Source organism: Haliotis rubra, unplaced genomic scaffold (genome assembly GCF_003918875.1).
Source record: "Haliotis rubra isolate DU_JTF1 unplaced genomic scaffold, ASM391887v1 Scf262, whole genome shotgun sequence".
Classification (NCBI taxonomy): Eukaryota; Metazoa; Mollusca; class Gastropoda; order Lepetellida; family Haliotidae; genus Haliotis; species Haliotis rubra.
The window spans coordinates 913,858-935,952 of record NW_025766692.1 but is presented as its reverse complement, the minus strand read 5'-3'; the positions used below and the strand labels follow the sequence as shown (position 1 = coordinate 935,952).

Below are 22,095 nucleotides of genomic sequence, written 5' to 3'. Positions count from 1 at the left end.
TCAGCATAATAAATTACATGTTATGCTTGTCAGCGAGATACCTCAAGAACCATTCACTGGAGTTTCTCTTTATATTTGACACCAAGCTTCATCCAGGGAAGGTGCAGGGCCCAGTCGATTTTGGTGACCTTCACTTAAGTTTCAAGGTCACAGAGACACTTTGAAGATTTCAGCATATTCAATTACTTGTTAAGATAGTCAGCAAGATATCACCAAAAAATATTCAGTGGATTTTCTTCATATTTACACCAAGCTTCATCTAGGGAAGGCCCAGGGCAATTTTGGTGACCTTCACATAATTTGTAGGGTCACGACGACACTATGAAGATTTCAGAATGTTAACCTGAATTGTCAGCAAGATATTTTAAGAACGGTTCACTGGATTTTCTTCATAGACTTTCAAGACCTCCCTTGAATGTTTTTCAATAAGCAATTTCTTTAGTACTAGTTTCGCATATTTCATACACTATGACATTCAAAGACTAAAGACTAAAGAGCAAGATAATGTTTTTGTTGACATTTAACTTCATCTTAAACTTTCATTACTTTATAAGTTTGATTTGATAATTTGCGGCGGGGGATTATGTAACCTTAGTGACAATGCTTGTATCTATTTCATACAAGGATTTCTTGTATGACAAGAGCTGTCACATAGAGTTGATATGTTTGTATGACTCAGTTCTAGTCAGCATAGATATTGTAACTTGTCCATCTTCTGTTGTTGTTGACTTGCGTTGATATCTACAACCACTTGAAAACTAGCATGTTTGAACCAATCGTTCTAGTGTCCTGATCCCCAATTGTTCAGAGCATTGCATACCGTGAAGGTTCGTGTTAGAATATTGATCTTCAGTAACTCATGCTTGTGGTAAAGGCGACTAACAGGATCGGATGGTCAGGCTCGCTCACTTGGTTGACACATGTCATTGTATCCCAATTGCGCAGATCGATGCTCATGCTGTTGATCACTGGATTGTCTGGCCCAGACGTATGTACGTCCCGATTCTTGTTAATGCGCTATCTCATGAACTGTTGTACCCAGTGTCTTCATTGGGGGATTACACAGACACCAGTTGATTGGGGTGACCTTGACCTTATCTTCAAGGTCACCATGACACTTAGAACACTGTTCAAACTCTTGTTAACGCAACTTCTCATGGACTGTTGTACCCAATGTCTTCAAATTTGGTGACATCCTACACTGGGGGATTACGCAGACACCAGGTGATTTGGGTGACCTTGACCTTACCTTCAAGGTCACCACGACACTTTGACCACTTTTCAAACTTATTTAAACGTGATATCTCATAAATCATTGCACCCAATGTTTTCAATTATGTTGACAGCCTACATTGGGTGATTATGCAGACACCAGTCATTTCAGGCATCTTTTATGTGACCAAAAGATAAAAAGTAGTAAATAGAGATATTCCATTCTTTAGCGGCGGGGGACATTGCCATATCAGTGGCAAACACTTGTTTACAGCTGGAATATTGCTGAGTGCAGCGTAAACTAAACTCACCCACTCACTCTTTTGTAGTTAGACAACTCACTCACTCACTCACTCATAGCAGTGCAGTATCTGAAGCATTTCATGAATTTATAGTTACGATACTTTGTAACGTTGAAAAGGCTTTGTGGATTGGGACTTAGCTATATTTCTTCAAAAGATTTTGATCTAATCAATTTCTTGTCTCAAAGCACAGCCATATTTAAAACCCTCTTATTGGTTGATTCTTGTGTTGTGTAACTATCCAAATACAAGCTTGACCTTGTCGTGATGTTAGGGCTGTAATCATAAGTCCGTCCTTTAATAGTGACTCACAATCTTCATTGCGCTAAGATTGCTCTGTGAAGCGTTATTTTATGATGCTAGTCTCCTGCCTAATTAAGCCAAAACTTTTCTTGAGCTCAGTTGTGTTAACTGCTTCAGTTGTTCGAGAATATGTTCAAGCAAACAAGTATAACGTTTTTGTTGCTGATGATATTTTGTATCTGGGTTATTTGAAGTGGGGCATATTGAAATTTGACCTTCACTGCACCTCATAACCTGAATCAAAATGCAGTCAGATTCTTCTTCTGACAGACTGATGCAGCTGGAAAATGTCAAGCAAGCACCTGCTTCTATGATTCCTAAATTCTCTAATATTTCAAGTGTTATCAGTTGCTTTAGAAAATCATCCAAACATGTTCTGAAAGTACATATGGTACATATTTGGTATGAATGTTAAGATATGCATGTAATGATATTAAGTATAGTTGTTTGTATTTTTGAGAATGTGATCAGCAGTCAGCCTTTGGTTGAGCAGACTTTTTCGACTAATTTTCCAAAACTGATGTGGACTGTGGGGTAGCCTAGTGGTTAAAGCGTTCGCTCGTCATGCCAAAGGCCCAGGTTCAATTCCCCACATGGGTACAATTTGAGAAGCTCATTCCAGGTGTCTCCTGCCATGAATGTGCTGGGATATTACTAAAAGTGGCACAAAACTAAACTTAACTCACTCACTCACTGATGAACAAAATGTGTTCACTAATTGTGCTACAGTTGAATTGATATTTAACTGGTAATCAGCATTCAGTTTTTCCACGCTTGTTAAAGTAATTGTCTTTGCTTAGTATCATATTGCAATAGTTGCTAGTTGAGTTAAAATATAATTCAAGTTGCAGTACTTGATCTGAAGCCTGTTTGTGTGAAAGTCTCCATTTGTCCATGCTAACCTGCTAACCGGTCTGTAAACAATCGAGTCTGGACCAGACAATCCAGGGATCAACATCATGAACATCGAATTGGGATACGATGACATGTGTCAACCCAATCAGTGAGCCTGACCACCCGATCCCATTAGTCGCCTCTTACGACAAGCATGGGTTACTGAATATCAATTCTAACCCGGACCTTCACGGGTGAACTACAAAAGAAATTCTGCCTCTGAAAGTAAGAGACTAACAAGTTTAACAGGGCTGACACTTGCAGAAGGGTCTACTGAATCTACTGAATACACGATTCCAGCTGTCCAGTGAGGAGAGGGGACTTGAGGTGTTCTCAGAAGATGAAAAGTAGAGATTATTACTAGTCAAGAGTTGATTTGAAAGTATGCCTATTGATCTGTGCACATAGTCCTCTAATCAGACAGGATTAAGGCTTGGACCATATTAATTGTACTTTTGCTAGAAGAGGAAATCATTCTCATTATAGTTGATTCAAGAGCTCAAGTTGCCCCATGGCACAGCTAGAAATCCTAGGATTTACCAAACTGTGTAAATTGTAATGGATTTGGTATCAAGCCTTCTTGAAGACTTCCTGGTGGTATACAAAAGTAAGCCATTTTGTGTTGTGACCTGTCTGAGCAAGGAAGGTCTCAGACATCATTTGCTATTTCAAGGAATCTACAGCTGCAACTTTAAGTTATTTCAGGACTTCACAGACATAAACAGGGCAAGCATGAACTTTATAGAATCTGTATCTGCAGGGCTTCTCTTGTAATCCAGTTTGGCAGGACTTTCATGTGCTGTTTTGGGAACCCACAGTTTTCTTTATGAAAGAGCAGCCTTAAGGTTACACAAAACCAAAATTTGCAGGATGTGGACAACTTTTAAAGATCACATTTATTCCTATTTAAAGTTATCAAAATGTAATGGGTTGGGTTTTACGCCACTTTTAGCAATACTCCAGCAATAGCATGGGGGGAGACACCAGAAATGGGCTTCACACATTGCAGCAATGTGGGGAATCGAACTGACAAGCGAATGCTTTAACCAAAAGGCTACCCCACTGTGTCATCAAACATATCTGTACGTATCATATATCAGTGGAAGATCGTATTTTTGATATTCTGTGTATCATCTCAACCTTATCGCTTATTGATACCGAACTGCTCCCTGTGCAGTCTTCACCCAATACTGTCTTTCTGAAACAACTTAACTAATGCTTAAGGTTATATTACACCAAATCAGATTCCGTAGTTTAACAAACACCTTTCAGGGCAGAGTGAATCATCTGACAGCTGTGATTGGATGATTTTGTGTAAGATTTTTGTGGTTTTTAAATGTACATCAATCCAGTAATTAAAATTGACCATATTTTTCAATATTTAGAGCTGTCTTTTTTAACATAATGACTAATGCTGAATGTGTACAGAGATATTTTCAAGTAGGTGACATTTGGAGTGGAACTGGAGTTGGTGTGTCCAACTTTCTGTACTTGGAAAAGGAATTGGTTAACCTAGCCAAAATTTATGTTTTATTGTGGCTTTAAGGCCATACGGTACATATATATATATACATTTAATGGTCATTAACAACCTGGTTCTTTTTAAGACAATATAAAGTTACTAAGGAAGTCTATGGGGAAAAATAACTGGGTTTTTTAATCAACCTTTCATGTCAACTTCACTGTTACTTCTTGTGATGAATGCAGAACCAAAGGAACCAGTCTGTTGCCACTTTTTCACTGCTCGGAAGTACGATTTTTTCAGTTCATGGCTTTGATATTGTTATTCTGGCAAATCTACACATGTATTGTATCATGACCAGTCTATTGAAATATATTAAATGAATTGAACATATCAAACTTCATGTCATTACATAAATAAGTTTAGAGTATTTTGTAAATATGGCTGTCTATTGGACCTGGAAGGGAATATTTCAGTGGAGATTGTAAATTTTCATAAGCTCATGCTTAGTAGAACAACAGTATAAATGAAAGATGGGTGATCAGGATCTGAAAGTTGGATGATTGCACCACTGGAGCCCAATGGCATGGATTGGTTGCCTGTTGCCCTAATAAGGCTGGAGTATTTCTGATGCTTGTCCTAAACAACTTTCACTGGCTTACCCTCACTCCCTTCAAGCAGTTTTAGGGGCTTTGGGGTAGTCTAGTGGTTAAAGTGTTGGCTTGTCACACCGAAGACCCGGGTTCGAATCCCTACATGGGTACAATGTGTGAAGTCCATTTCTCGTGTCCCCAGCAGTGATGTTGCTGGAATATTGCTAAAAGCTGCGTAAAACCAAATTCAATCAGTCAGTCAGTCAGTCAAGCAGTTTTACTGCCAGTCCATAGTTAACACAGCTTACTGTGTTTGAAGAAGACCCAGCACCTATGGAACCCTTACTTTGGGCTGACACTGCTGCCTTATCTAGACCCTTGACACTAGCTTCACTCGTGCCAAGCAAGCTAAGGGATTTAGAAGGGCCTCTCCCTTTAAGCTGTTGTTTCAGAAAAGATGTTGCTGCTTAAACCCTCAGAAGTGAAGTTAGTGCTTACCCGAATTATTTTGAAAAGCAATTCAGCCTCACTGCAATAGACTTTGAGGTACGCGGAATACAAGGTGACATCGCCAGTCTTGTACCCTGTGCATAAAAACACGCACGCACGCCGCTGCCTCTCTCTCTCACTCTCACTCACTCACTCACTCACTCACTCACTCTCACTCACTCACTCACTCACTCACTCACTCACTCACTCACTCACTCACTCACTCACTCACTAACTCACTCCTCACTCTCTGTCTCTCTCACTCTCTTGTACATTGTGGATCGGATGGTCAGACTCTCTCACTTGGTTGATGCATGTCCTCGTATCCCAGATTGATGCATAGATCGATGCTCATGATGTTGATCGCTGGATTGTCTAGTCCAGACTTAATTATTTGCAGACTGCCGCCATATAGCTGGAATATTGCTGAGTGTGGTGTTCAACAACAAACACTCACTCAAACCCATCCTCACTCACTCATTTAAACCCACACTCACTCACTCACTCACTCACTCAAACCCACACTCACTCACTCACTCACTCGCTTGCTCACACACAAACACATTTAGATTGTGGTCAGATGTAACATAATATGTTATATTTGAGATACCACTTTCCAAGTGACATATATAGATTCTGGTCCAGACAAGACATGTGTTACATTTGACCACAATCTAAATGGCAGTGTGTATATATAGCATAGATGGCTCCTCAGAACATCAGTCTCTGATGTGTCTGTCTGGTCAAGACTCGATTATAAACAGACAGCCATCATATAGCTGGAATAATTCTGAGTATGGCATTTAACCACAAAAATACCCAGTTATTGATATCACATGTTATGGCAGACGTCTCAAAGTTACAATGACAATGAAGCTGAATCTTTGCGTGGGGCTTCAGAGGTGGGTTCATAAACTACTGGTAAGTAGACCATCAATCTGACCGCCTCTGATTCCTATTGAAAATCTTTAGATGAACAATAACTCAGTCGTTTTATGCATGTCTCCATGAGCAATTTTGGATGCTGCCTGTCTGAATTGGCTCTGGTCATGTATCAAATATTTATAGGAAGAGTAGATTAGACTGTCTTAATATCAGTGTGCATTCTTAGCCAAACTAGGTCGGATGGTCATGAAGAAGGTTGGGTTTTTGTTAAAGAAGATTTACCCTGTAGTGTTCATGCTGTTTTGAATGTAAAATATGTAATAGTTTCTTATGATTTATCTATGCATATTTGCAAAAACCAATATCAACCAAAATTCTGCAATTATGTTGGGGCAAGGTCCGCGATTGCGATTGACATTTCTGCACTACATAATCGATAGTTATGAGAATTCCAGGTGATGTTTTATTTTTTCAAAGTTTCTTGCATTTCACTGCTAGTTTGATGAATAAGGAGTTGCAGTTGTAATTCAATGCCCCATTATTGGATATAAAGAACATCAAATATCAGGATAACTATAAAAGTATCAATTTACTTGAAAAATTACATTTTTGTCAATTGCTTGTCACTGGGAAAGAGATAATGGTTTCACAGATTCACAGAAGCTAAATTACAGTAAATCTTTTTCATGTTCTCTTTTTGTTGGTTAAATGCTAGATATGATTATTAATTAGCTTATCAATTAACTGCTTCGTAAGAGTAAAAGGCTATCAGCTGGTCCTCTGGTCACAAACTTCAAGTATCAGCACACCCTAATGTGTTGGTCACACTCGAGCAATCTGTGTTGGTCTTGTGAAGCAACCATTGGTCAGGCTTGAAGACTTTGTTGTTTGCATGACGCTGTACTCTGATGAACACTTGCTCACAATATCAGTCACTGGATTGTCTGGTCCAGATTCAAATATTTACAGGCTACTGTCATACAGCTGAAATATTGCTGAGAGCAGCAGTAGGCAACAAAGAAACACTTTGACCATATTCATGGGATATGGAGTTATTGTCCCCTGCCGCAACGCGGAACGGGGTCTATGTCAGCAGCGTCGCATCCAGACATCGCCGCCCTGATTCTTGTCAACGCGATGTCTCATCTGTTGTACCCAATGTCTTCACATTTGGTGACAACCTACATTGTGGGATTACCCATACACCAGTCAAATTTATTTGGGTGACCTTAACCTTATCTTCAAGGTCACCACGACACTTTGACCACTTTTCAAACTTATTTAAATGTGTTATCTCATAAAACATTGCACCCAATGTCTTCAATTATGTTGACAGCCTACATTGGGTGATTATGCAGACACCAATCATTTCAGGCATCTTGTATGTGACCAAAAAAGTATAAAGTAGTAAATATGTTATAGATATTTCATTCTTCTTTAGCGGCGGGGGACATTGCCATATCAGTGGCAAACACTTGTTATATACAGAGTTAACTGGACCAAACAAACTGTTACTAGCCTCATGCATGGTACCAGTGACTGAAACCACAGATTGTAGTTCTGAAAGGTAACCAGTTGGCTGCTCATCACTCAAGGTTTAGTTGTGACTGCATGTGTCAATGTATAGGCACATGTTTCAGGCTTCTAAGGCATTGCAGTTGCATGTACAGACTTACATCCCTTAGGAATATCAGGATCCTATGATTTCATGCCAGATTTATCCTTACTATGAGGGGGCGGTGGGGTAGACTAGTGGTTAAAGCGTTGGCTCGTCACTCCGAAGACCCGGGTTCGAATCCCCACATGGGTACATTGTGTGAAGCCCATTTCTGGTGTCCCCCGCCGGATGTTGCTGGAATATTGCTAAAAGCGGCGTAAAACCAAAACTCAGTCAGTCAGTCCTTACTTTGAATTGCATTCAGTGATACACATAAGGAAAATAAATTGTTATGGATGTCAACCTCTTTATTATAAGCAACACAACCTTTTATGTTATATGCTTACTTCTTCTTTAGGTGAATTTACATTTGGCCATATAAAGATTCTTGGTTTGTTGGTACCATGTAGTAAATGTCTAAGATGGGCTCCCACATTCAGCTGGCACTCAGCCACATCACTGAAATATTGTGTTTTCATACACACAGTAATCTAACAGACACACATAATACTGGAAATTTAAATAGCGCTAAATCCAACCACCAAAGTGGGTGCTCAAAGCGCTACAAAATAATAATAATGTTTGAGTAGAGTTAATAGTGCAGTGAAAAGACATGCGTTTTAAGATGTGATTTGAACACAGCAACTGATGGGGACAGTTTTAAGGCAAGGGGCAGTTCATTCCACTGCGATGGACCACAAACACTGAAAGAACACTTTCCATAAGAGGTCAGTCTATAAGAAGGAATTTTCAAAAAGAATCTGCTTTCAGATCGCAGTTGTCTGGATGGTTTGTAAGGGGTTAGCAGTTCACTTAGATATTCTGGTTACATAACTTTTAGACTCTTGAATGTGATACAGAGTACTTTAAATGCTATCCTCGCCTCAACCATAAGCCAGAGTAATGACTTCAGTATCGGCGTAATGTGAGAGTACTTTGGGGCACGTGTCACGATTCTTGCCCCCGTCGTTGTTGGTCACTCTATGTTTTGCTTGCTCCTTTTGGATGGAGGGCAGTGGGGTAGCCTAGTGGTTTAACCGTTCGTTCGTCACGCCGAAGACCCAGGTTCGATTCCCCACATGGGTACAATGTGTGAAGCCCATTTCTGGTGTTCCTGCCGTGATATTGCTGGAATATTGATAAAAGTGGCCTAAAACTAAACTCACTCACTCAATATTTGCATGGCCATCAAAGTTGTCAAAAATATTTGTATGCATTATTTACTTCTTACAGATGGTCAATGGGACTTGAAGAACTACCATCTGCTCGACCTTGGTCGACCACATCACTCAATCCGGTGCATGACAGTCATCGCCAACAAGAACGTCTGGTGCGGATACAAGAACAAAGTACACATCATTAATCCTCAGACCATGGGTATTGAGGTAAGTACTATGGTTATAATCAACTCAAAGGGACCTCTAATCTTAGTTTATTAGAACTAAGTTCGTTCCTCCCATTTCAGCTAATATGTAAGGAAAAATTAGTTGTCAATGTCAGTTCATTATAAGTCTGTTGATTATAAGTCTGTTGATTATTATAGCCCCGCTACGAAGTAACAGGGTATATAGTGTTCATTATGTCCTTCCAACCCGAAACTTTGTCCGTAGCATATCTCTTAAAGTTTACATGCTAGGTTCACCAAACTTCACACACATGTTAATCATTACCCATTGATGTGCCTTTTGCTATTTTAAAGTTTTTTCAGAATTTTGTTTTTTTGCTGTTTCCATGGAAACACGACTTAGTGCCAAATGTGTTTGATGGTTTTGTCCGGAGCATATCTCTTAAAGTTTACATGCTAGGTTCACCAAACTTCACACACATGTTAATCATTACCCATTGATGTGCCTTTTGCTTTTTTAAAGTTTTTCAGAATTTGTTAATCATTACCCATTGTTTTTCATTTTTGTTTCCATGGAAACATGACTTGGTGCAAAATGTGTTTGATGGTTACCTGGCCACAGCATATCATCGAAACTATACATGCTAGGTTCACCAAACTTAATACACAAGTTAATCATGACCCACAGATATGCCATGTGCTAAAAAATAACAATCTTCATCTACGTCCACTTCATTGTGTGCATCATGAGACAGTCAAGTTCAATTGTATGTCAGGTTTCCACGGGAAAAAAAAAAAAATGTTTCCATAAATTATTACTGTAATCAGTACATGGCAAAACTATTATCTAACATGTATATAAAGTTTAGTAGAGTCAAGGAGAAAGTCTTGTGAGCTGCTGATCCTTGTCATATTATATATATAGCAATACCAGTCATTTCCATGTCCCAAAGTGGGAAGCGGGGATATGTGAGCTGTGCTCACTTCTACACTTGTATATGTAGTTTAAGAACATCTGAAATGTCCACCTGTTGAAGAATATAGGCCCTTAGGGTTATTTGTAACAGGTAATGTTCACCAAGTGGTGTATAAAAACCAAAATGCTTCCTGGAAATGACCTGTGACCATGCAGATTTAGTGTGACATAATGTCAAGACGGATTTGTTTATTCAATTTTAATTGAAGGATATAAACCTTCTGGACGTTGAGGGCATATCCTGCTGAAAGTAAAGTTCAAGGGTACTAGGGTATGCGTGTGGTTAAAGCTTGGGCTAATCCACATCGAGACTGAATCCCAACATCTTTAAGAACTCTGAGACTCATACTTGATATTCCCTGCTGTGATATGGATGGAATTGCACTACTCTCTGCTAGAAACTCTGCAATCATGTATTTAACATAAGCCATCAGTTTTCACAGACCCCTGAAGATCTGGGTAATTCACCTTCAGCAACCCATTCTTGTAAGATGTGATAAAAGGAATCGGGTGGTCACTGACTTGTTGATGCATGTCACCATATGCCAAATGTATAGGTAAATGCTCATGACATCTATCACTGGATTGTCAAGACTTGGAGTTGAGAGCTGCGTGGCAAGGACAAGAGTAAAAGGGAGGCAACTTTAAAAAAGGAAGACTTCTCTTAAAAGGTTCCCATTATTCAAATACTGTGGCGGCAAATCCCTATAACCCTAGGATCCCCCCACTTTCAATACTGATCATGAACTGTAATCATGACATAGATGTAACATAGTGTTGTAGCACAGAATGTTATTCACTCACTCACTCATGTTTCAGAAAAGTTTTGATGCCCATCCTCGCAAGGAAAGCCAAGTTCGGCAGTTATGTTGGGTCGGGGAGGGTGTGTGGGTGTCCATTCGTCTAGACAGCACTCTCCGCCTGTACCACGCCCACACACACCAGCACCTCCAGGACGTGGACATAGAGCCGTATGTCAGTAAGATGCTAGGTAAGTCTGCCTGGCCCAGTGTCATCTATGGAACAGGAGTTAATACACAGAGAGTGTGGAGTAGTGTAGCCAGACGTCTTAGGCTTCTATATTAAGTAGTATAAAGGTTATATGACCATGTTGCGAAAGGTTATGAGTTACAGTGAAATCATTATTGCATTCTGTTTTCACTGGTCAGAAGTCTGGAGACATTTTGGGTAATCTAATTTCAAACAGATTAATTTTGTTTCGTTCTGTGCATCCTTGTCTTAATCCTGCTCATGTCAACGTACTGCAATCAAGTCGTGAGATAGAATAAGTATATAGATATACAATTTTTATTACATTTTCAAATATTAATCAGGTTCATATTACATTCTGGGAACACAATGACTTTTTTTCAAATGTCAGTCATCAGGCAATGAATGTGAAAATTCTTCCCCAGAGACTACTTTCCAGCTCACCCATTTACAGGAAACTTTATATTTTAAAGCAGTGATAATCAGTTATGTATTTCACATTTATATGCGTCTTTATACTGATTTCTTTGTCTACTGTCAGTATCATTCCAAGTATAGAAATATGGTTATGAAGAAAAACCTCTGACATTAACCGTGTTGACGTCTGCAAAATGTCAGCTGGTTATGTATGTGAGAAAGCTGAGGTTGTCTGTAATAGAAACAATTCTGAGAAGATTAGGTTGGCTTTGCTCACAGAAAACTGAACTCTCTGAGGTCACTGTAAACAAAATGTTGAGTGAAAACAATGGCCGCCTGTGTAAAAATATTCATGACTTCGTGGACCGGTGAAAATCCATGTTAGAATTGGTCTTCAGCAACACATGCTTGTCGTAAGAGGCGACTAATGGGCTTGGGTGGTCAGGCTTGATGGCTTGGTTGACACTTGTCATCGGTTCCCATTTACGCATCATATCCCAACAGCGTAGATCAATGCTCATGCTGTTGATCACTGGATTGTCTGATCCAAATTCGATTATGTACAGACCGCCGCCATAATGCTGGAATACTGCTGAGTGCTGCTTTAAGCACCAAACAGACAAACATGACTTGGCCTGTCAGTGAAAAAATGTGTCCAGAAAATGAAGGCCTGCAATATTTAGGAAAACTTAGCAACCTATTAAAATGTATGTATCATCATTGGCTGAGGACCATTACTTATTCCACAGAACCTTATCTTTCATTGCAGGTACTGGCAAACTAGGCTTTTCTTTCGTACGTATAACAGCCATGTTGATTTCCTGCAACCGACTTTGGATTGGCACAGGAAATGGTGTGATCATTTCAGTCCCTCTCTCAGAAAGTAAGTATTTGAGCTTGGGTTCAAGTCAGTCAGTACGTTGATCCTACTGTTTATCCTGCATTCTAAGATGCCTAGCGGTTAGAACAATCGGGGAAAAATGCATTATCAGACAATAATGGTATAGTTTTTTCATGATGTAACAATTGAATGACGTTATCCTGTCACTGCGCTATTCTAGTGTGCCCCTTCGTAATCGAACCATTTTACATTACGTCACAATGTAAGCTACGTCACGATGCATGTCAGTTGTCATCGCCTCGTACGGCCTCCTACAGTAAACTACTCCGTTGCATCCCGTTTCTCGGTTTGCAGTTGCTTCACGCAGCTAACATCACTGGTGGAAACATTACGTTTATGTTTTACGACGGTTAAAGTGTGTCAATTCGACTCACAATTTTTTAGCGACACGGTAACATACGCAATGTTTACATTCCCACAATGTAATCGTGGAATGTCGCCTGACTACTCAGCTTCATCTGGATGTACTGATCTAAACTTACGTTGGTAGTAGAAATGCGACGTACATATTGCCCCATATGGTTTAAGTTAATGACAGATGTAATTAAAATAATTCAGAGAAGATATTTAATACGAACGTAAACCGTCACAAACTGTTGTTTGTCTTTTTTTTTCTTTCTGGTAACGTTCGTCTTAACGTAGGGGGGGCAAACACATCAATAGAACAGCGCGCCAGTTAGCCCTGTGCAAGGATTCTTAATTTAGGTCTCCGACACCATCGTTTGTTTTCTGCCTTAAATTAATCGCAATTATCCTTAGAAAGTATTAAATTTGGCATCTTAGAAAAGAAATACAGTTTGCTCTACCACCCTGTATAGTGTAATAAAGCACACTTTCGCCCTGAACTATTATAACGTTAAAGCACTTGGACCCTTGCTTCCATGTACTTTAACTATAATAGTTCAGGGCGAAAGTGTGTTTTATTACACTATACATGTTGGTAGAGCGAACTGTATTTCTTAAATCCAAGCAATGCACTCCTGGCTGAAAATACAAGCTGACTATATGTTACATAGAAGGGCTTGACCTAAAGACCCTAAATGATATGTGTTTCAAGATAAACCATGCCGACATTGATAAACATTTTCCGATGATATTGGAGGGATTTTATTCCAGTTTGAAAAAGTCCTCTTAGCTGTCAAATGAGTTCACTACAGCTTCTGTAGTGTCATCATTTAAATCGAAATGGGTTCCAACTAGGGATTAATTCATGCTTGGGAACAGATGCAAGTCTTACAGGGCCAGATAAGGAGAATATTATCAGTCTTGGAGTCATTGTTCAGTCAGTCTAAGAATTTTGCTGCAGGTACTTGATCACTGCATGTTCATATCAGGGTTTTCCAAGCATCACAGATTCCTGATTATTTTATCAAAACATGTGTTTAGGTTTTTGTGGATATACCTCAGAAGATACCAACAAAAGATTTCAAGCCATTCCTTCTATGTAGGGCTCACAACTTATCAGCCAACCCTTACATATCCCCAACAAAGTATGATTGTATCAATATCAATTTTTGTTTGATCGAAACATGATCATTTAGGAATTTTTTTAAACAAACAAACAATCCTAACAATGTACACTGCCTTCTCTCCCCAGGCAACAAACAACAGGTAACCACTTCTAGTCGGCGCCAACCTGGGGGTGTGATACGAGTGTATAGTGACACCAAAACAGACAGTGTTACTCCCGGTTCATTCATCCCCTACTGTTCCATGGCCCAGGCACAACTGTCCTTCCATGGACACAAAGATGCTGTGAAATTCTTCGTTGCAGTGCCTGGTGAGTGTCCGTTCTCACATTCCTTCATTATTCTTGTGCTATTCACTGATGTCTGACGATGTCTTGCATGTTTTAACTTCGGTGCATGGTTTCAGTATTTTGTGCACTTATCATGTATTTTTGTTACATTGTTAGAGAAAGCAAATGGTCAGCTGTACTAAACAGATTTATCTGAAGCCCTGTGTTGGAATGGACTTCTTAATGGCCTTGGGAAAATCACTTTAAAAATTCAAAGGTCACAGTCAGAGTCCCAAGAAAAACTGGTTACATTTTCTGAATTGTTTTGAATACAGTTGTAATTATATCTGAAATATATCTTCTCCCGGATTGGGCTTTACTTTGATCAAGATTTTAGCCTAGATTAGTTAAAGTTTAATGTCACTATTCAGCCTGTAGTAAAACATGGTTGTTTCTCTTGAAAGCTGTTTTTCAAAACTTCATAATGTTTTTGCTGTCGTCTATTTCTAAAGGTCCTGTAAGTCTCCTACTCTCAAATCTCCCAAGTCCAGGGGGTGGGCAGGGGTAGGTTAGGGGGAATTATAATGTCAACTACATAATCAGTACCTGTGTTTGTTATAGGAGTCAACAGAAAAGATATGGTGATAACAATGGCCTGGCTATGTAGATGCTAGACAGTATTGGTTGTAATCAACGTCTAGCTGCCTATCCCACAGTCGATAAGTTGAAAGCTGCTGTGATAATGTTTATTACAGCATTAAACATCCCTCACTGCCCAGGACATGGATTGTTAAAAATAGCATTCCAGGGGCGGTATTCTTAAAAGAACTAAAGTCTGAAATATGACTTAAGTTTTTCACTTTTTCTGACTTAAGTTTTCAGATTTTACTCAAGTCATATTCATAAAGCAACTTAGGCTTAAGTTTTGGCGATTTCCGACTTAAATCTTAAGACTGGGCAGGGGTAGGCTTAACTGGAAGGTGTTTGACTTTAGTCAGTAAACAATATGGCTGCCGTAGCGCTGAGGCGTCGTTCATTTCACCAAAGAAGACTAAGTCTCGTTGAATACAGCGATGAAGAATTAATTCCGGGCCGTCTAGATGGGAAGATGGCATTAGATTAGATTCGTCAGCCAGCATTTGGGAGAAAGGATATTTTTATAAAATAGGATTTCCTAATTGTTTTTTATAAAAGTAGGATTTCCTATTTTTTAATTTCCCACATATTCTTGAAATCAATTGTTCTAAAGTTGATTACACTTATGATGATAATACCTTTAATAGATATCACTCAAAGCTTTCATATTTAGTCATATATTTATAAACTAGGATTTCTAAAAAAAAATATAAAGTAGGATTTCCTATTTTTAAAATTTTCGCTGTTAGTAAACAAAACACAGGAAATTTTACAAATATTCCTGACACTACATGCTGTAGCCTCATCAAACTATTTATTTGTATGAGGTCATGTTCGCTAAAAACTTTTTCGCTCATACATGTTCCTTTCCTTCGCCGTGGTGTGACCTCGCTAATCATCACCTACACTCACTACATTTTTCCAGTGTTTGATGCATTTTGGGCTGTTTCATAGGCGTACCAATGTAATTCAGAAAAGAGAACAAAAATCGTACTTATTCAAAAGAAATAAAAGCTATGTGTGGCACGTAGTCTAAGACATTTCTGTATTCTTGACTACACCTTGACAGTCGGACCCAATGTTTACATTACCTGCCACGCCTCTTGCCGCTTAAGACACCACGCCACCAAGACTAAACTTCCTTCCAACACTCTGGCGTTTTGTTTTCAATGAGTTCTGTCAAAAGCAGGACCTCGTCTTTAGTCCAATTAGGTTTTCTCTCTTTATCTCAGACTCCTCACATATTTTTCACAATGTATTACCGCTGTATCTCAATGTGTCGCCTGTCAGAAATAGCAAAAGGAGATCCCAACGAAAAGCCATTATGAATAGCATCTTAAGTCTCAGACTTAGCTAAGTCAGTTTTATCAATATTGATATTATCACTTGCTAGAATCAGCACCTTGGAGTAAACATCCCAGGTTAGTCAGATGAGTGAGGTGAGTATGAGTGAGTTATGCTGCTTTTAGCAATATTCCAGCAATAGCATGGCGGGAGACACCAGAATGGCTTCACACATTGTACCCATATGGGGAATCGAACCCAGGTCTTTGGCTTGACGAGCAAACGCTTTAACCACCAGGCTACACCACTGCCCCCAAATAGACAGGAGTCATAGCACTAAATTGTATGATAAAATACAGCTCGGATCATTAAGCATTTATGAAGTGCCTGACTTTCCAGATTGGACAGATTTAAAAAGTCTGACGACAACAGCATGGTCACAGGGTTAACTGTGAAACCTTTGTATTGAGCTTGGCATTCAGGTGTGACTTGTATTGTTTGGTACTGAAATTTTTCCAGTCTGCTGCATATATTTTTTGTGCCAAGCATAGAAAATGTTGAAGTATTTATTGCCTCTCCTTGTCAATATTCAGAAAATAACCTAAGCGCAACAATGAATTATGGATTATCTGTCTGAGGTGAATAGATTTGAGCCACAGTGCATGAAGCACGTGTAACATTTATTACTGAGGAAAAGATAGGCTCACATTCTATGTTAGACTAACTCTCAGTCACTGAAAATATATGATTTTGACAGAAACTCAATTTAAACAAAGGAAGTCCAGTGAGCAGGGAGATTCAGACATGAGGAAATAGAGACTTGCTCCATTTAAAACCTTTGCAATGCTTTTGGGTTGGTTGGTTGGTTGTTTAACGCTGCACTCAGCAATATCCCATCTATATGGCAGCAGTCTGTATATAATCGGGTCTGGATCAGACATTCAAGTGATCAACATCATGAACATCGATCAACGCAATTGGGGTACAGTGACATGTGTCAATAAAGTCAATGAGTCTGGCCACCCGTTCCTGTTTGTCGCCTCTTACTGAAGACCAACTCTAACCCAGATCTTCACAAGTATTTTGCATTGCAAAATGGGTTGGGTGGAAGAAAAATAATGTGGTTCTGGGAAAGTAGTGTGATACTGTTTTCCAATTCAAGGGACCGGGTGGGGTAGCCTAGTGGTTAAAGCTGTTGGCTCCACAGTGGAAATAATTGTTTGAAAGTATTAAAGGGTCTAGAGGTTTGTTCCAAAAGTATTTGTATCTAGGGACCACCAAAATAACTTTTCACATGAGGACTGTGATAACGACCTAGAATTTCAAGGGTACAATGCAAACACTTAAATGAACATTGATTACCAATTCATGGTTTTTCACCTGGCCATTTGCTCTATCTGACTCTGTTTTAACAGTCTGCTAAATTTAATTAAGTTTGCTGTATATATTAACCATCATCCTTTTCAGAAAGATTATTTTGCTTCATGGCTTTATTAGTGTTAGAAAATAGTTTTATATTGAGATGTGTAACATCCTGAAAACAGTTTGTGACATAATGTACAATCTAATCCTATTATAACCACAGCAAGAAATGTGAGCTTGAAGATTACATGTATCCATTGCTCAGTCCATCCTTAATGTTCAAGATGGTGATTTAGAAGTTGGTATTCTTTTCTTGATCTTGAATTTGTTGATTCGTTGTCAGCATTTAATTGTCTTTCAGTAGAATTGCTGTTACCAAGGTTTGTGGTTTACTTAGCCTTATGAGAGATTTATGCGGTAACAAATGTACTATGAAGACGTGTTCTGCTAATCTTTGGACATCTGAGGATGTTGGTGTTTTGCGTGGGATCATTGAAACTCCCACATGGCTGTTTTGTCACTTATCTTTATCTGATATACAGCAAGACATGTAACCTCCTTCATGCCTATCACTGCAATGGTGTACCAGCCATTGACTCCTGACACTGCAGACAGAGTGCCAGTGTCTGTCAACCCTAATCAGATCATCTGTGACTGAAATGATGTACGGGAGTAGGAGATGATTTTCTCTTGTCAGGCCTCCATTTGACATTATAGGTCCCTTGTGCTTACAACTTGTTGTGTTAGGTGATGGCTTGTAGGTTTTGTATAACAATAGTTCTGAGGTGGAACACATTAACTGTGACGAAAAGTATCCTTCCAGAAACTGAACTTATTGTCGTCCTATTGCTAAATGAAATAGCTGGATTAGGGCCAGGGTCACCAGTGTCTGTCAGCCCTAATCAGATCATCTGTGACTGAAATGAGGCATAGGAGATGATTTTGTTGTCTTGTCAGACCTCTATTTGACATTATAGGTCCCTTGTGCTTAGAACTTGTCGTGTTAGGTGACTGCTAGTAGGGGTAGAATAACATTCATACTGAAATGGAAGACAATGGCTGTATCTTTCCAGAACCTGAACTTATGATGTCTTTAATATTGCTAAATGAAATAGTTGGATTGGAGCCTGGGGCACCAGTGTCAGTCAATCCTAATCAGATCATCTGTGACAGGAGAACTAAAATGATTTACAGGATTAGGAGCCGATTTTCTCTTGTCAAACCTCCATTTGACATCATAGGTCCCTAGAGTTTACAGTTTGTCGTATTAGGTGACCGATGGTATGTCTGGAATCACTGTAGTTCTGAGGTGGATGACTTTGGTTGTGACAAGACTACCTTTCCAGAACCTGACCTGTGGTGATCTTAATGCTAAATGGAATTATGGAGTTGTGTCCTGGCTGATGTTAAAGATGTCGTGTCCTGAAAGTATTGATCAGTGTTCACAGAACAAATATCCACCTTACTCTGCAGAGTGGTGATTACTTGCAGACTGACCCTAATGTTTACACATCATTATACTCATCAAGTCACTCGATCGTGGGACCATTTATCTCAGCATTCTCCATGTTTTAATTGTGCTGATGATTGCCTTTTGTAGCTGAACAAGCTGTGGAATGTTGACACTGATTTTTCATCTTCCATTGTCTTCTGTGTACCATTCAAGGAAGTGTGATGGGATTTTGTGTGTTTCAGCTTCGAAAGTTCTACTACCAGAACAAAGATCTGTCAAACACTTGTCTTTATACTTGCTTAAATAAGTTGTAAAAATATGATAATGAATGCTTGTTTCTATCCAAGCCAAAAAGCTTAGTCATGATGCTACACAAATATTAACCCATGGATCAGTGTGCACTACTGTTACTTTCTCAGCTCCCTAGGGAGGATACTAGACATGCTGTGGAAAGTTCATATTCATGTAATTAGCCATCTGCTCAGGTAACTATTTGCTGCTTGGTAAACAGAGGTAAGTTTTTTAACAGGTGACATGCTTAAGGGCACACTTTCCCATTATGATGAAAGGATTGCCTTTATCCAGTGTCTGGTGATTGTACTGGCTTGTGTTATGTAGTGGTGGTCTGATTAATTGAAATACTTGAAGATTGGTCGCAGTGATTAAACGACCAAGCAATCGATCATGTTTTCTCATAATCAAATTCAAAAATTTTGGAATACTGTTTGCATAAACAACATATTTCACAAGGTTGGTTTTGTCTGTTACATTTCATAAACGCTACAAGCTCGTTCCAAGTCATGATTGAAATTATCATAAAGACTTCAGGAAATTTATGTCACCCTTTTAAGGTGTGAAATTTGCAAATGCATTCTGCGCAATTTGCAAAAAACACCCGAAAGAACTGCATGTTTTTTCTTCTTTTTTTGTGCATTAACAAACACCAGAAGAATGATGTGATAATTGACGCTAACCAGTTATCTTCGATGATTGATTGGTTGTAATGAACCAATCATCAACTATGAGATTTTAACCAGTTCCAAACACTAGTGTTATGGGATAGTATCAGACAGGTCTGTGAGGACTGGATCATGTTGGTTGAGTGTGTTGCTCACTGGTCTAAGTTGTGATCAGATGCTGTTTATTAATTGGAATTCTGGACCTCACTTGCATGAAGCAGTATCGGCAACGTTACCATTGTAGTCCCTACACTTTAACACATAGTGCAAGGGTTAGGCTGTTATATTTCACTTCAGGTAGAATAGATATTAGGTGCAGTCACTGAATATGAAGCTGTATGTGTGTACTCTCCTAATGGAGAAGCGACTGCTGGGTCTGGGCCAAACTATTGGGCTGGGTAGATGCAGATGCAGGTAGCCTCAAGCATTGTTACAGCTATTGTTTGTGCTATTTACCGCATTTCTTTGACAATACAAACAATTTCCTTGAAACCTCTGATTAGACATGAGTTTGACAACAAACATTATCCAGTTGGCCCATGTTTTCACTTTAACAAGATGGGGTGTTCAGCCATCTCTCTTGTTGTGTGACACATGATACCCAGTGTACCTCATCTCTTGAACGTTCCATCCTGTTTGGTTCAGTTATCCCCCCATATTCCATCTCTAAAGGATTGTTTAATCATCTCAGCTGACAATGTACATTACCAGTGTATAAAATAAGGCCCATCCGACTGCCCCAGACGGTCTAGATTTCTGTCTAGATTTCTGACGAAAGGTCTAAATTTACAGCTAGCCAGCCCGATGGTCTGGTAAAAATTTCAGATGTTCCATACATCTGAGTAAATTCACCATATTGGGTCTGGTTCAATCCATTTTGGGCTGGTAACATTTTGAAGGTACCAGCCCTGATGTCTGGCTGGATTTTTGGCTTTTTTCATACACTGACATTACCCATAGTGCCTCATCTTCTGAAGGATCCCGCCTGGTTCCCGCCTGATTGATTCAGTCATCTCAGGTGACAATGCACATTACCCAGTGTGCCTTATCCGAATAATCCTGCCTGATTGGTTCAGTCATCTCAACTGACAATGCACACTACCCAGGGTGCCTCATCTTCTGAAGGATCCCGCCTGATTGGTTCAGTCATCTCAGGTGACAATGCACATTACCCAGTGTGCCTTATCCGAATAATCCCGCCTGATTGGTTCAGTCATCTCAGGTGACAATGTACATTACCCAGAGTGCCTCATGCTCTGAAGAATCCCGCCTGATTGGTTCAGTCATTTCAGCTGACAATGTACATTACCCAGGGTGCCTCATGTTCCTCATGCTCTGAAGAATCCCTTCTGAATAATCCCTGATTGGTTCAGTCATCTCAGCTGACAATGTACATTACCCAGGATGCCTCATCTTCTGAAGAATCCTGCCTGATTGGTTCAGTCATCTCCCAGGATGCCTCATCTTCTGAAGAATCAGGCCTGACAATCTCAGCTGACAATGTACATTACCCAGGATGCCTCATCTTCTGAAGAATCCTGCCTGATTGGTTCAGTCATCTCAGCTGACAATGTACATTACCCAGGGATCCGCCCTGGTAGGTTCAGTTATCGCCACAGTCAACATACATGACCCAGAGTGCCTCATCCTCTGAAGGATTTGGTCATATTGGGTCAGTGATCTCTCCTGACGACATACAGACATTTCTCAAGGTGCCTACACTGAAGCAGCCAGGGAGTAACTATGAGCCAGACTAGTCGTTATGTAAATGCCAAGTGCCGGAGCCCCTGGCAAGGTGACAGACTGTCCAGCATCCTTCAATCATGCTGCCTCTCCACTCATCCAGGTCTTCTGTCGTCTGAGATGAGCCAGAGATCGACCTACATCAACAAACTGGTTATGGACATGCCCATTCTCCTTCACCGGAATGCTTCACCTGCCATTAAATTTGCAATTAACCATCTTTCTGCACTGTCAGATATTTCGTGTTCACCAGCAATATTGTATGAGGCCATTAAGATGTAATTTGTTGCATAATTGCAAGCAAGTTGGTCAGCAGCAATGCTTATGAAAATGGATGGCTTCTGGAGGCTGGCTGATGGTGTAATCATACTGACATTATCAGGCAGTCTACTTTACTACATCAAGGCATGGAGCAAGTCGCCGATTCCTTTGATACAAGGCCCTGATTACACAGGCTACCATATAGACAGGAATAGCACCAAATGAGCTTGACA

General features: G+C 39.7%; 1 protein-coding gene across 1 annotated transcript in view; it reads left to right on the top strand.

Moving 5' to 3' along the window:
* Window positions 1-22,095, top strand: part of LOC124280217 (C-Jun-amino-terminal kinase-interacting protein 4-like) — a 102,506-nt gene that overhangs the window by 45,781 nt on the left and 34,630 nt on the right. The window contains 4 exon segments of the mRNA XM_046716113.1: window positions 9,031-9,182; window positions 10,938-11,109; window positions 12,295-12,408; window positions 14,024-14,206. Coding sequence (XP_046572069.1) covers window positions 9,031-9,182; window positions 10,938-11,109; window positions 12,295-12,408; window positions 14,024-14,206 — 621 coding nt within the window.